Source organism: Acipenser ruthenus, chromosome 3 (genome assembly GCF_902713425.1).
Source record: "Acipenser ruthenus chromosome 3, fAciRut3.2 maternal haplotype, whole genome shotgun sequence".
NCBI classification, from domain to species: domain Eukaryota; kingdom Metazoa; phylum Chordata; class Actinopteri; order Acipenseriformes; family Acipenseridae; genus Acipenser; species Acipenser ruthenus.
In genome coordinates, this window is record NC_081191.1 from 35,133,693 (window position 1) to 35,148,135 (window position 14,443).

At 37.2% G+C, this 14,443-nt stretch overlaps 1 protein-coding gene across 1 annotated transcript in view; it reads right to left on the bottom strand.

Annotated features, from left to right (window-relative positions):
- Nucleotides 1-13,288, bottom strand: part of LOC117435601 (zinc finger protein 385D-like) — a 121,344-nt gene extending 108,056 nt beyond the window's left edge. Inside the window, exon 1 of the mRNA XM_034058919.2 lies at nucleotides 12,981-13,288. Coding sequence (XP_033914810.2) covers nucleotides 12,981-12,999 — 19 coding nt within the window. The 5' untranslated portion in view covers nucleotides 13,000-13,288. The remainder of the gene's footprint in view (nucleotides 1-12,980) is intronic.
- Between the last annotated feature and the right edge of the window lie 1,155 nt (nucleotides 13,289-14,443).

The window sequence follows — 14,443 nt, forward strand, 5'->3', positions numbered from 1 at the left end:
GTCATAAATACAAACAATCAAATGGCATCTAATGTTAAAAAAGTGACTTTCACCAAACACTGAGCGAGCGAGTGCTTTGCTGACTTGATTAATATTACAAAATAAATCGGAAGGAGATCAAGTTGAACAAACACATATTTATTAGATTTGCAGAGTTACACATTAATGTTTCATTAACAATTACTTTCTCTGTTTTGACTGCCTCGCAGGACGCTGTGATGTGGAACAAGACCCCCTACGGAGCGCATTTATTTTGTCCTTAATGTTTCATTCAAGTTAATGTTCTCACTGATTCAGCACCAAAAACCCTTTCATAATTCCCCAATATATTTAGCTCCTGGTCTGTAAACTTTAGATTCCTCACTCAGTCCTCCTTGGTCACTGTCATTGTGACAAACTTGTCACAATGACACAATGAAACCGTACTTTTCTTTCAATAAAGTGTGTGTAAACCTCATACATAATTCCACGTGTTAAATTCTACATGTTGTGACAAGTTGCAAATGAACCATTTTGTGTGCTTTATTTGTGCATATAATTAGCTTAGTGAATAGAGCTACCGCTGGTCCATTTTTGCATGTGGTGTGGCTTCCCCCTGTCACGCGGTAATTCTGCTAATTTACCGCTGTTTAGTGAATGCGGCCCTATATGTCTGACTGCATATTTTTGTTTTTTTAAGATGCTCAGAATTTGCAGTTCCTTCTATTGGCAGCTTTCCTAGGCTAGGTATTTGCTGCAGTGATCTCACACTCATCTTAGATTCCCACTTTATCCTCTTCCTGTGCATTTCCAAAACGGATCAGCTTCGGCAAGATCAATTTATTTAGCTATCAAAAATGGATTCTCCTCTATGCCCACATGCATTCATGTAGAAATATATTGCAGAACACAAACCTATTTAAAATTCCGACCCCTTGTTCATCGATTCAAGCCGGACCGTTATATACAGACAATGGTTCACATCTCATCTGTCTATGTTGGTTTCCAGAGCAGGACTTCCCCGCCTCAATTCTATACTCCTCATTCATTCAGAATCGGAGCAGCTACATCAGCAGCAAGAGCAAGGATTAACCAGCATTTAATTAAAAATATGGGGCGCTGGACCTCAGCAGTTGAATCTTACATACGTTCTTCACCATCTGAGATATCTTCTGCATATCAGTCTATTGCTAGTGGGGACGACCCTTCCGCTAGGGCCACCAACGGTTTCCCCCTAAAAAGAAAGGGTTTTTTCCTTTCCACTGAGCAGAGGGTCTTCACATAGTCAGTAGGGAGCCAGTAACTGCCTTTCTTTGTTCTGTTAAATGTTTTCTTTCTTTCTATATGCATTGGCGGTTCTGTTGTTTGTCTGCACGTGTAGGAATCTTCAGCGGGGAGCCGGGGGTCCATCCTTTTTGGGGGTTAGTGAGTCACACTTCCCCGACTTTGTGCAAGCTACGCTTCCTTTACCTACATGAGGGAGGTTCTCTCAGTGGAGTCAGAGGGGACCCCCAGCCAAACCCAACCTTTTAGTGTCTCAAGCGCTATCGCTCCCCTCGCAATCCGACGATCTAAGCTTATTCTAGCTAACCTCGCAGGAGGGGCTCTTCCTTTGTAACACAAGGCAATCTTCTCGTTTCAGGTTCTCTGGGGGTGCCTCAGCTTTGGAAGTCTATAATTCACCTCATCGAGGGCAGCTCTCAATGAGTTCCACTTTCTTTCTTCCTTTCAGGTTCTCAAGCCTCTATTTTATGTTCTGGGGATCTCCCCTGTGTATCTGGCCCCCCAAACGGTGGGGACCCCCTTCTATATGTTTTATGTGAAGGGGATCTCCCCCGTGTATCCGGTCCCCCAAGCGGCGGGGACCCCCCTTCTATTTGTTGGGCCTTAGCAAACGGCGGGCCCTCTCTTATATGTTTTCAATCTTTACTAACTCTATGTCCCTGAAAGTGCCGAGCACCAAGCCTTGGAATTAGCTTCGTCACGACGCAGCCCTCTCATAATCTGCAGCAGTGACATCACCACGACACAGACCTCGTCCTGCCGAGGGCTTGGTCCTAACGGTGGGCTGCTCTCCGAGAAGTCAGGTGACATCTCTACACGTAGCCTGGCTCCCGCCCCATGAACCAGGTACACTTTTAGTAAATTCATACACTCTTTTTTCTTGTGGCAGCATCTGCCTGAATTTCAACAAACATGTCTCTGTCTTCATCAGTAATATTTTGAAATCTGGGCGTCATTTTTATTAAACTGCCAGTCTGTGTGCTGTGCTGAAGTCATTTAAGATGCCCATGTGACCTGTACATAATAAACCTTATATTCTTTCAGCTGTACATAATAAGACTAAACTGGGAGTTCTAATAGAATATATAGGGCTGTAAACGGTTACTACTGATTATAATAATAATAATAATAATAATAATAATAATAATAATAATAATAATAATAATAATAATAATCAGGGTGTGATTTGATGGGGGGGGGGGCTCTGCTTCTTCTTTATCCCTGGCTCTGCATTTTCAGTTGTCATCCCAGGGAGGGGATAAATGTATCCCCCCGATAAAAGATTTAAAATGATAAATGTATGCTGCATCATTTTTACACAAACTGACTTCATTAACATGATTTAAAGGAATGGAGTTTAGTTTCACTGGAGCCGGATCAAAAAGTCTGGCTGTATAAAGTGGATCAGGCTCGGATTCTACTCACCCATCATTGTCATCCAACAGTAGTGCTGTATGCACTGTAGCAAGGCAAATTGACCAATGAAACTCAACTACGTCAACGTAATTCAGTTGCTGTATTTCTCTTATTTTTTTATTATCATTGGAAGTACATACTATACTAAAGAAAAAAGAAATGAAGACAGGACACAGGCTTTTACACAGGCTGGAACGTTTACCCTCCAAGTGGAAAAAAGACCAAGATTAACAACAATTAACTCCTGCAGATTAAGCTGTTAAAATATGTATTTTGTATTATGTTTCATTTATTGTTGTTACACTCTGTGCAGTTATCAATGGGGTTATGTGCAACAATGCAAGTACTTGTCATGAGTGCATTTTAACATTATTGTGGTTGTAATGTAGGTAGTTTTTGTTATTGCCTTTTGATACCGTACATACATGCCAACAGTCCCTATATGGTCGGGACAGTCTCGAATTCCTAGCAAATGTCCCGGGTCCTGATGCATAGGAAGAAAGTCCCGATATTTACCCATAGAAAAAAAATCATTTATTCTGCACAGTAGAGTTAGTGAAAACCACACGCTGTGCTCTTCATGCAGCTGACACATCCGTTGATCACTAACTTATACAAAGGTAAGAATGCTTCATTATGTCTATTTTTACCGTCATGATGGTCGTGTGGTGTTGAGTTGGGGGGATATGTCTATTATATGATAATATATATGATCAGCGTCCCGCTGAACAGTTTCCAAATGTTGGCAAGTATGACCATATCCATTAAAAATAACTGCATTTATCCTGCATGATGGCAGATTTGGCAGATGTGTGATTCCTAAACATTTGTTAACAGTTGATTCGGTATAATAAATAAATAACTTGGCAATTCTCGTAACTGTTTACATTGTGTACTACACATAACTTGTTTACATTGTGTACAACACATTTCTCAGTAAGTGCTCATCTACCCAGGACTTTCTGAAACTTTGTTGTGTAAGTCTTGCAGCAATCTGTGGAACCAACATTAAACAATAATTGAAAAGTGCACCTTTAAGACAAGTAAGAGATGTGTAACGTTGTGAATGGAACTGTACATTGTATATCAAGCCAAAATGCACAATATAAAAAATAAATTAAGATCATGACAACATATTGCATTATGGGAGGACAGCATACAATTCTGGCTTGCTAAAAGTCATTGTAAACATACTAACCAGTTTGGTACCAGTCGTGTTACTGCTTGTTGTGTTGCAAGGAAACCGTCAAATAAATAGCAGTTTGCTTTTGTAGGTTTCATATGAGTAGAACAACATGTTCTGAATTCATTATCAAATCAGCTTTTGGTAAAATAGAGGAATTGTGTAAATGAGCTGTCAAACTGTGCAGAAAACTGGGATCTCTCCCAAAGGCAAAGGGCACTGCTTTGATAAACATGTTTTGCATAAAAATTGATCTAATGTCCTTTGTTTTCGTTTTCTCATTTTTGTTGGTTATTTGAAGAATGAGCTAGTCCCTTAACAGGAACTGCATTTTTAATTATGCTAAAACATGCCAGACTGTTTCTGTAAATCATGGTCAACTGGTTATTTTACTGCACAGACATATGTTGAATCAGTAAAACAATTCAATCTTTCTAGTGCCATTATGCAGTTTTGAATCATAGAATTATTAGAAAAACTAAGGCTGACATCATAGAAATATTTTATGTAAGGAAATTACTAATTTGAATGTTCTATTTTTATTAATGGAATTTAGCAATTATAATATATGATCTGCAAAAATAAATAAATAAATAAATGAATAAATAAAACTTACGTGAGCTCATCATTTCTTATTTTATTGTCTACATCAAACCCAGCAACTGAATCAATGAAGAATTAGAAATGCATTAGGAACCAATAAATGTAGGTAATAAGTGAAACTGCTGATGCAAGGCTGTTTCACTTTACTAAAATGGTTTTACTGTAGTGCTTGAATCACACTTATTGGTAACCCCTTACTTTGAACTTTCTTGATCTTTGAGAATTAGTTATTCTTAGTTTCCTTTGATCACATTCTTGAAGAATCATACCTATTAGTACTCCACTAAACATTTTCTCATCATCAGTGTTTAAAAATGAAGAACAGATTTCTTGGTGGGTTGTTTTTTATTCAATTCCATGTTACTGTCAGTGTGGATTATACAGCCTTTCATACAGTTTCCACAAATTTGCAGCTTGGTTGCTTTATCTTGCCTAATGCTTATGGGACAGCTGTTAGGCATTTAGCTAATGTATTTCTAGTTACACAGGGAATCTCTTTGGTCTGTTCAAAGTTGGAGAAGTGTTATACTGTGCTGCTTCAGAAAAAGTCACTCTTAATTCCTTTCTGATGCTTGCTCCAGTCTTTGTTACAGACAGATTCCTTATGGCACAATAACTTATCAAGCTTAATATCTCCTGGTGATAACAGGAATTATTTCAATATCATCCTACAGAAGTCCCTCACTGATGGAATTGTGAACTAGAATGTATTATTATTATTATTATTATTATTATTATTATTATTATTATTATAAAAAATGAAGTTATTCATGGTGCATGTGATTGATTTTTACATCATACTTCCTGTGTTCAATCAATGTATTCCTATCTCAATTTGCCACAAACAGATTTTGTTACAAAGATTGGCAGATCTGTCATTTGTAAATTGTGTATGGTTTATTTGTATACTTTTTTTCTATTTTGTATTGTAAAATCTGTGATTTTAAAGTGTTCTTCATCAACCACGTGAGTTTCAAGAATATATTATCTTGGTCTCCCATTGTTCATTTCAGTGGTAAATCTCATAAGGTGTTCAACAGATTAAAGAGCTGAATCTGTCACAGCATTTCTCAGTTGTGACCACCAGGGGAATTTTGTGCGGCCACAGCTGATCCCCAGTGCATAACCTCTGTAACTCATCTTTAAATCCAGCCTCTATTCAATCGTTTCCAATGGCTCACTTTAACTTCTGAGTAAATGTTGTTTGAACAACAGGATACTATACAAAATATGTGCAGCCTAAATACCTAGTGTAAAGACACTGCAAAATAAGAAGTTCCAGTAGCAAATAACGAAATACTATTACTTTTTATAGTTAATACAAAAACACTCAATGTGCAGGAACTTTGTTCATGTTTAACCCTAACGGTATGTGTAAGGTTGTATTTTTTTCCTGGTTATTACAGATTTCACGATTTCCGTGAAATTTAACCATTGCCATGTAATATGCAGTTCCCTGTGACAATTCAAATATCTGAAAGAACAGTGTAAATATACATATTTCATATCACTTAAATAAATACAGCAAATGCTTCCTTATTAATACACTACCTGTAGCACTGCATTAAAAGCATAATGATTTAACACACTGCATAGAGCTGCGGAATTTCTTTCAATGTCTTCAAAGAAAAAGACACCAGCTGGATCAAAGAATGGAAATATTCCTGCTAAAGATCAGTCTGTCCAGTACAAGAAGGGGACATTTCAGAGTCTGTTATTTTTACATTTATTTGTGTTTTTGTTTTTATAAGATTACACAAAATACTGCCACAGACGTAACAGCAGTCTAAAAAATGCTAAATGATTGTAATTTTGTACAGATGAGGTATCCCTGAAAGTTTAAGATATAGTACAATAAAGCTCTTTGAACCAGAACACCTTCATCATAAGCTCTTTTTCTGCAATGTCATCTAATTTCACTTTTTGACCTTCGAAGACTAATAATATTGATGACTTTAAAGTTATATGCCATTTCAGGGATTGTAACGTGATGCAAAGATAATGACTTAACAATGAACTTTTCTATTTAATTCTCGAGGAAACACAGAAAATCATTACAAACCAAAGTAATTAGAATCGATCTGCTTTTAAGTGTCATTACTAAAATGTTTGTATCCTTTGGGTGAATATTTAATCTCAACAGTGAGATGATACGCACCTCATGAAAGAGGCACCATATTTATCAATGTGCCACTATTCTAGAACCAAACCTTTTCCTTTCTTATTGTCTACAACACATATGTGGTACTAGTCCAGTTTAAGTTGTACCTTTATTATATACATGTATCTGATTAACTTGACCTCCATGACAGAGAAATACATCCTCATATTTAGAAATCCCATGTAAAGTGCTTTAAGGAGTCTGGTTTACTTTTGTGCATGAATAAATATCTACTTTAGTGCTAACCTTAATTACATTACTTCCAACACATGTCATGAATATGAAGATCGTGAGGTGTGCCAAATACATACAAATAAATGCACACCGGTAATAAACGGTATACATAAAAAAAAAAAAAAAAGAAAACATTTAAAATCTCATAGGTTGTTTCTATAATTTCATAATAAAAAATCTGCAACTGTCAGTTAATGATTCAGTATATGAAGACAGTAATTGTCTGCATTGTGAGTTTGTATTAGTATTTGCTTATCCAGACTCCTAATACTTTCAAGGTTACTGTGTGCAACCTGCCGACACCTCCAGAAGAGCTGAGAAAGAAGACATTATCCTTTTGTGGAACAGCGTTTGGCCATCTGCACATATTAACTTGTTTCCTGAATGATTATGTTAACAGAAATCTTCTTTCCTTAATTTCCAAAGCCCGCTATGGTTTACTCACCATGTGAGAAAAGCACTTCAGATTAGAAAAGTGTAATTAACGTGGACTGTTGTCAATATCAACTTTCAGCATTCACAAGCTTTACCGTGAATCTGAAGTACATTACAAGTGCATGCTCTCATTTAAAACTTAAATGCATTAAATTAAAATATCCTTTAAAAAAACTCAAAATCAGCAACCAAACATATTTTCTGATTCCGGAGATATGTAATGTACAACAACTTTACACTAATCCTCTTTTAAAGTCGAATTTCTCTACGCTGATTCAGTCAGGGGTTGCTATTTTCTTATTGATTTTTTAACCAGGATCTGTTGTACTATAATGCTTACCGGTAAAAAGAAAATGCTTTAAAACCTCTGTCAACCAGGCCAGAGAAAAAAACTGTACAGTACCATCACACACAATATAATCAAAGGCCTACAGTACATGATTCTATGTATGGAGCACTGTGAATGTATGACTGCATCTGGACCAGATAAAAAAAATGTCTTTGATATTTCTACATTTTTGGATGTGTAACAGATAAAAGGGAGAGGGTATGGTATTTTCCACTTTGAGACCATAATTGACTTAAACTGGTCTGTAATCCTCAAAACTCATTGTACTTTGTAAGACCTCATCTGGAATATTGTGTTCAGTTCTGGTCACCTCGCTACAAAAAGGATATTGCTGCTTTAGAAAGAGTGTAAATAAGAGCGACCAGAATTATCTGGGATAATTCTGGGACACCCTGGGATTCTTCAAGAAGCTGCTTGATGAGATTCTGGGATCAATAAGCTACTAACAACCAAACGAACAAGGTGGGCCGAATGGCCTCCTCTCGTTTGTAAACTTTCTTATGTTCTAAAGGACACATCATACTAAATACAGAAAACCAGTTTCTCAGCTTTCAACTAAAACCAATGCCAGCAGGGCACAGCCAGCACAGCACACAGTATAAATTATGAGTATCTGTTTGTGAAAGGATAGTGCTGTGGGCCCAGTGTTAGGCAGGAAAGAGACAAGGAAGCTGGTTTAAGCACTAGAGTGCACATTTAATAAACAGACAAATACAGCACAAGGGCCAAAATAAAAGGTTTAAACAAAAGAATAACTATGTGTAGGCTGGCCATTGGCCTTCACTACCACATTGCTAAACAATACAAAAATCACAGCACAAACGCTCACCCACACTCCTCTCACCCATAAAGGATTTCTGGCTTGTTTTATTATAATAATAATAATAATAATAATAATAATAATAATAATAATAATATATATATATTTATTTTTATATAGCACCTTTCATAGTGGACCACCATCACAAAGCGCTTTACAGAGGTAGGCTGTGAACTGTGCATTATAAGCAGAGCCACTTACAATAGGACATTGATTTAACATTTCATCTGCAGGATGGAGAACAAGGAGGTTAAGTGACTTGCTGAGGGTCACCCAGTGAGTCAGTCAGTGGCAGAGGTGGGATTTGATCCAGTGACCTTCTGGTTACAAACCCTGGACTTTAATCACTGGACCACACTACCTCATTTTTGAAAGCTTTTATGCACTCGCAAATCTCTTTCTGGAACTAAATCAATAAAAACTAATCAATAAAAGCTATTTAAAAAATGCCTACATTTTTTTTTAGGAGGGTAAAATTAACCCAATAATGCTTATGCCTGATATTTTCATTAATTCAACCAATACAGTACCTACAAGGTGGAATACTATCCAAATATTAAGACAATAGGGAATTTTATTTTTATTTTTCATTAAATGAGACTGATCGTTTCTTTCTGGTATTGCCCATAAGTATTCTTCTACAGTTCTAATGTATTGAGGCACCCTGACAACTGATAACAGCACAAATGTGACACTTTGTGGCAGATGTACATATAGGCGCAGTGCAAATAATTGCGAATGCAAAATTCAAATTGCATTGCGGCCAGGCAATTATTTTGCACTGCGCCCTATGTAAGCTTAAGAGCACAGAACACAACACACACAAATAATGAGCTGCAATTATGATAGTGAGGGTGTCAATGAGTGCATCGGTCTATTTAGTTGCTGTCCTTTCAGCCCAGAGGTGATGGAGTTAGGAGTACATAGATCAGTAGGTGCTGTATGTGTGCATTTGTTGAGCAAAAAAATACAAACCAAAAAAATGTGTCAGCGGAAGGGCAGAAAATTCCTCTTGGCGCACGGAAAATAAGTTTTTTGAGAAGCAGCTGAGAGTCCTTATGGCTGAGGTCACTCAGCATGAAACAGAGTTGTTTGGAAAAGCCTCAGCCAACATCAGTTATGCTAGTATCCTTAGCAAATTATTTGTATTGGCCTGCCCTTTTCATCATGACATCCAGAAATGTGTCTAACACTCTGGAAAAGGTGGATTGGGCTATCCCTCCAAACATTCTAACTGTGTTCTGAAAGGAACCAGAGGCTAAGTTGTGTAGAGAACACAGCACTTTCACATGTGCAGGGATAGCGGTCCCTAGATTGACACAGGGGTCTAGCTCATCCTTCAATTCAGCTATTAGGTCTAGGATGACCTGTGAAGTGAGACAATAACACTTTAGCACCACATCCTCCGGCATCCCAAACAAAGTGACCCTGAGTCCTTTGCGGGTCCAATTTTTACAACCTGCTTCCAACCCGGACCCGCAACTACAGGCTCTGACCCGAACCACCGACACGTTGCAGTACCTTCTTTTTTTTGACCAATTATTATTTTTATTTATTTTCCCCCAATTTGGAATGTCCAATTATGTTTTTTCCTCCTCACCGCAGCGAGTCCCCACACAGCACAGACGTTTTGAGGGCGTGTGCGCGTCCTCCAAACTCACAAGCCTAAAGCCAGAATAGCTTTTACACGAGCAATCCATAACAGAGGCTACTGATCCCGGAGAACAGAGACCAGCCCTGCCTCTTATCCACTCTTTGAATGTGCTCAGGGGCTGGTATGGTTTGCTGTTGTGCGATGAGGAGAAGGAGTCCCTGTCGGTTTCCCATCCCCCACCCTGGGAGCATCAGAGCCAATGTGACCCCTTCGGAGACTCCAGCAAAGTTCGGCCTCTTTGCACAGCCCGGACGCAAACTGGCGCCATCCAAGCTGTGTAACTCATCCTGCACTCACAGCGGCAGCGCTTTAACTGGATGAGCCCCTGCACCACCTTCTTTTTAACCGCGACCCGACCCGACACGACCCGAACCCACAAGTGTTTGTCCTTTACCTACTGCCTGTGCCGACTGACTCTCTCACATTCACACATCTCTATATAAATATAAATCTCTATCATTCTGGATGTATTTTAACATAGTAACATATTAACTATCTCTACTTACTTTACTATAAAATTCCTGTCTATTATTTTCATGCGACCAGTTGAAAGGGAGCGACACCTGTGCTTTTGCAGAGATGATGTAGCAGTTTTGTGGCTGTCGTACACAAAAACTTAATGACAGGTTTTACAAGCAACAAATTCAGTCACATGTTCATTATTTTCATTCGCTATCGAACTATTGTCCACTACATGATATAAATCCTGCGCGACCTTTTGTTTCACCTCGTTCACATACATTTTTAATATCACCAATAAGCAGAAATGATAAAAGGCTCTTGCGACATCAAATAGCGGCAATAAAAACTGACAACACTGCTTAGTCAGCTGACTCCTCCCTAATCGCCTCCTGCTTTAGTGCATAAAAATACCAGTGCATTTACCTTCTAATATACGTTATTTGGGGAAAGGGTTACAGATGAGTACACTGAAAGGACAGAACATGTTTTTGATGATTCAAATTCAGACCCAAATTCAGACCCGAAAATGACATTTTCTGACCCGCATCCGAACCGCAAGCTGCGAAAAAGTTCACATTCCGACCCGAACCCAACTCTCTTTGCGGGTCACCCGCGGGTACCCAACCCAATGCAGGACTCTAACCCTGGGATTGTTTAACATAAATCATATATGGTATATTTGCAAGAAAAACAAAATCTTTGATAAATTTGATGAAAATGAAATCTACTATTTGCGTTAAAGTAAATGTATATTTTAATATTTTATGAACATGTAGTGGAATGATACATTAATAGAGTATTTTTCACCTTGAGAAACACAATTAATTGTTGGAATATCTATCTACTTCAGCATGGCCGCAGGCTTAATGAAATATAAATCATTCCTGCTGGTGACTATCCTGTGTGTTTTTTCGTGAGATAACACTTCCACAGGAAGGAAAGTGCAGCCATGCACTGTAGCTCGCTAAGAGCATTTAAATGAAAACATGGCTCATCATTTTAATTTACAATCATTTTAGATGCCCCTCATAGCAGAGATGTTCATAGTGACTTATTTTATATTTTATCAGGCAATTCAAAAACCTGTGTCATTCAGAATCTTAAACAGTTGAAAGCAACACATATTTTTTTCCCTCTGAAACCAAGACATGTTTACATACATTTCCAATCCTAAATATATCATTTTAAAATGGCCTTTCTGGAAGTGTGAATACAATCTTTAGAAAGGGTAATGCTTTAGTTTAGGTATTCATTAAAAGTGATTATATACAGTATATGTGAATCATGCAATAATATATACAACACATGTACTATAACTTTCTTTTATCATGTAATAGCAACAAAATATGTTTTATGTGGATTGTAATTCAGTGTATTTATTTACAAATAAAATAACTGTCAATAGCATACTTAACATGTGTACAGATGTTACATAACCACTTTGGATACTAAACTAAACAGTTACTGAAACATGAAAATAGTACTGTAGCCTGTATAATCAACTTACAATCATCTAATCTTTGTAGTTCATAATTTTAGCAGATAATTAGCTCCATCTAAACCTACTTTTAAAGAAACCTACTATTGCATTTGGTACTATGCAACTGATTGTTGCTAAAGGTTCACAGAAAATTAGAAACATGCACAATGTAATGTAAAAGCTTTATATACTGTTAACCACACTCTGGATTCAATTCCATAGCCTTCAATACAATTGTCAGCAGTTCTTGCACGTCTGCTACCATTGCTGATTGTGTTTGCTCCTTCTTTCTTTGTTTATCCTTACACAATGCAACACTTTGATTTACTGTACTAAAACTATAGAAATCCACTGCTGCACAGACCAAGATCTCAGATTTCACAAATGAAAGAAAAGATACAAATCTAAATAATAATAATAATAAAAATGATAAATCACAGTTAAGGATAAAAAACAAGGCTGGGTCTATAAATAAAATATAGGGTGTTTATAAACAACAACTATCATTTACATATGTTCAATATATAAACAAATACAGCAATAATTTTATCATAGAAAGCCAGGGCATTCAATGGATTTGTAACCTGTATTCTATAACATCTGAACATCATATTAGGCTGCTGTTGTGTACAACAGGCATACTGTTTTTGCCGAAGAACATCTGAACTACAATGACATTTATATTTCTGAAATGAAAGGTTCAAACAGCCCAGTCTGCCCAAAACTAATGAACTGTAGCAATGTATTCAGCAGAATACAAACCGGCATGTTTAGAAGCAAACACAAATGCACAGTCTCAATTATGTTCAAACATTGGAAGCATTTGCTCTTATTAAACACTTAAATACAAAGAATGAAAATAAAAAATATATATTTTTATAGAATTGGGCTTCTTACCAAATTCTTTCACATCAACTTACCCAACAGCATTGTACTCATTGATAATGAAAAGGAAACACGCAGTACAAATCTTCTTAAGCCTCCTGTGGCAAGAAAACTATTACCGAGATGAATAGAAGCAAGTCTCTTGAGCTTTCTTGCCTGCCTGCTGTACAACAGGCAGTTAGGATCATGCTGAGAAGTGTCAGTGTTGAATAAACCACTAGCAGTTTGGTCTTTGCCCTTCAGATGTCTAGTCCTTCACAAAGGATGATTTGACTTTGTCCAAGACCAACAAGTAAAACAATGCAGAAACAACCAGAGAACCAACCAATACAGCCAAATGAGCTATTTACATCTTAAGGTTTAGCCAGGGGAGGTTCATCAAAGAACATAAACTCAGGCTGTTTGAAAACACAGCTACCTGGCTCTTCTGAGCACTACTTTAGCATGAAGACCCTTTTGGGCGTCTAGCTTATGACCACGAGAGCTTAGAAAGATCCTCCTTCAATTACGCTACAGTATTTTTGGGACAGTATGTACAGTAACATGTATTTCTCTTTCTTTGCCTTTGATTGATCTTTTTCCAAAAATATATAGCTTCATGTAGCTGACAACATTATTTTCTAAGCCATGCTTTAAGTTGCGAGCATCATCATTCCCTATGTATTTTGCATTATATATTTAATTTTGTATTTAAGTAGAAAATTAAGTGACCTGGTAGCATGAAAATAGCGGAGCTGAAGACTTTTTATTTTGACTTGCTATTTATACTACATATTAAACCACTGTGGCATGAAAAGGATTTTGAAACCTGAGGAACTGGCGACATCAAGAATTTGCTGTCCAGCAGAAAGTTGATGACTTCAGTCTATTGAGAAAGACAGATGAACATAGAACAACCTGAAGCGAGGCATTCTGTTTATATAGTAAGAACAATGTTTTCAAAAGAAAGTAGTTTTAAACAGCTGAATACATGGAAATTACTTTCCTTACACTAGATCATGATTAAGGCCCTGTGTAAAATCGCGATTTCACAGGCTGCGCAGAAATCGTGAAATTAGCCCAATACCGCCATTTTTACAATATTCTTAAGAAATCAAAATAAATGTCAAAATTATAATTTGTATTTCATACAAAAAAATCACATTAACGAAACTGTACAGCTCTGCTGTGTGCTTGCATGTACTATTCGCAATGCACAGTGCTGTGCAGTGATTATGTCATGTGACTGTATGCACTGTAATAATACACACTGTAAACAAGAAACTGGCTAAAAATGTGTCTGCAGCAGATCACGTAAAGCAGTATCCAGCAGGAGTTTTACACAGTGATGGAGGTAAGCTATTCTGTACGTCCTGCAACGTTACTGTAGATCACTACAGAGAATCGGCTGTTGACAGGCATTTAGATTCAAGTATTCACCAAAAGAGAAAGGCGGATAACCAGATATCCAATTTACTTGCAAAGAAACAAAAAACGGAGACTTCCATGTTCCAAAAGT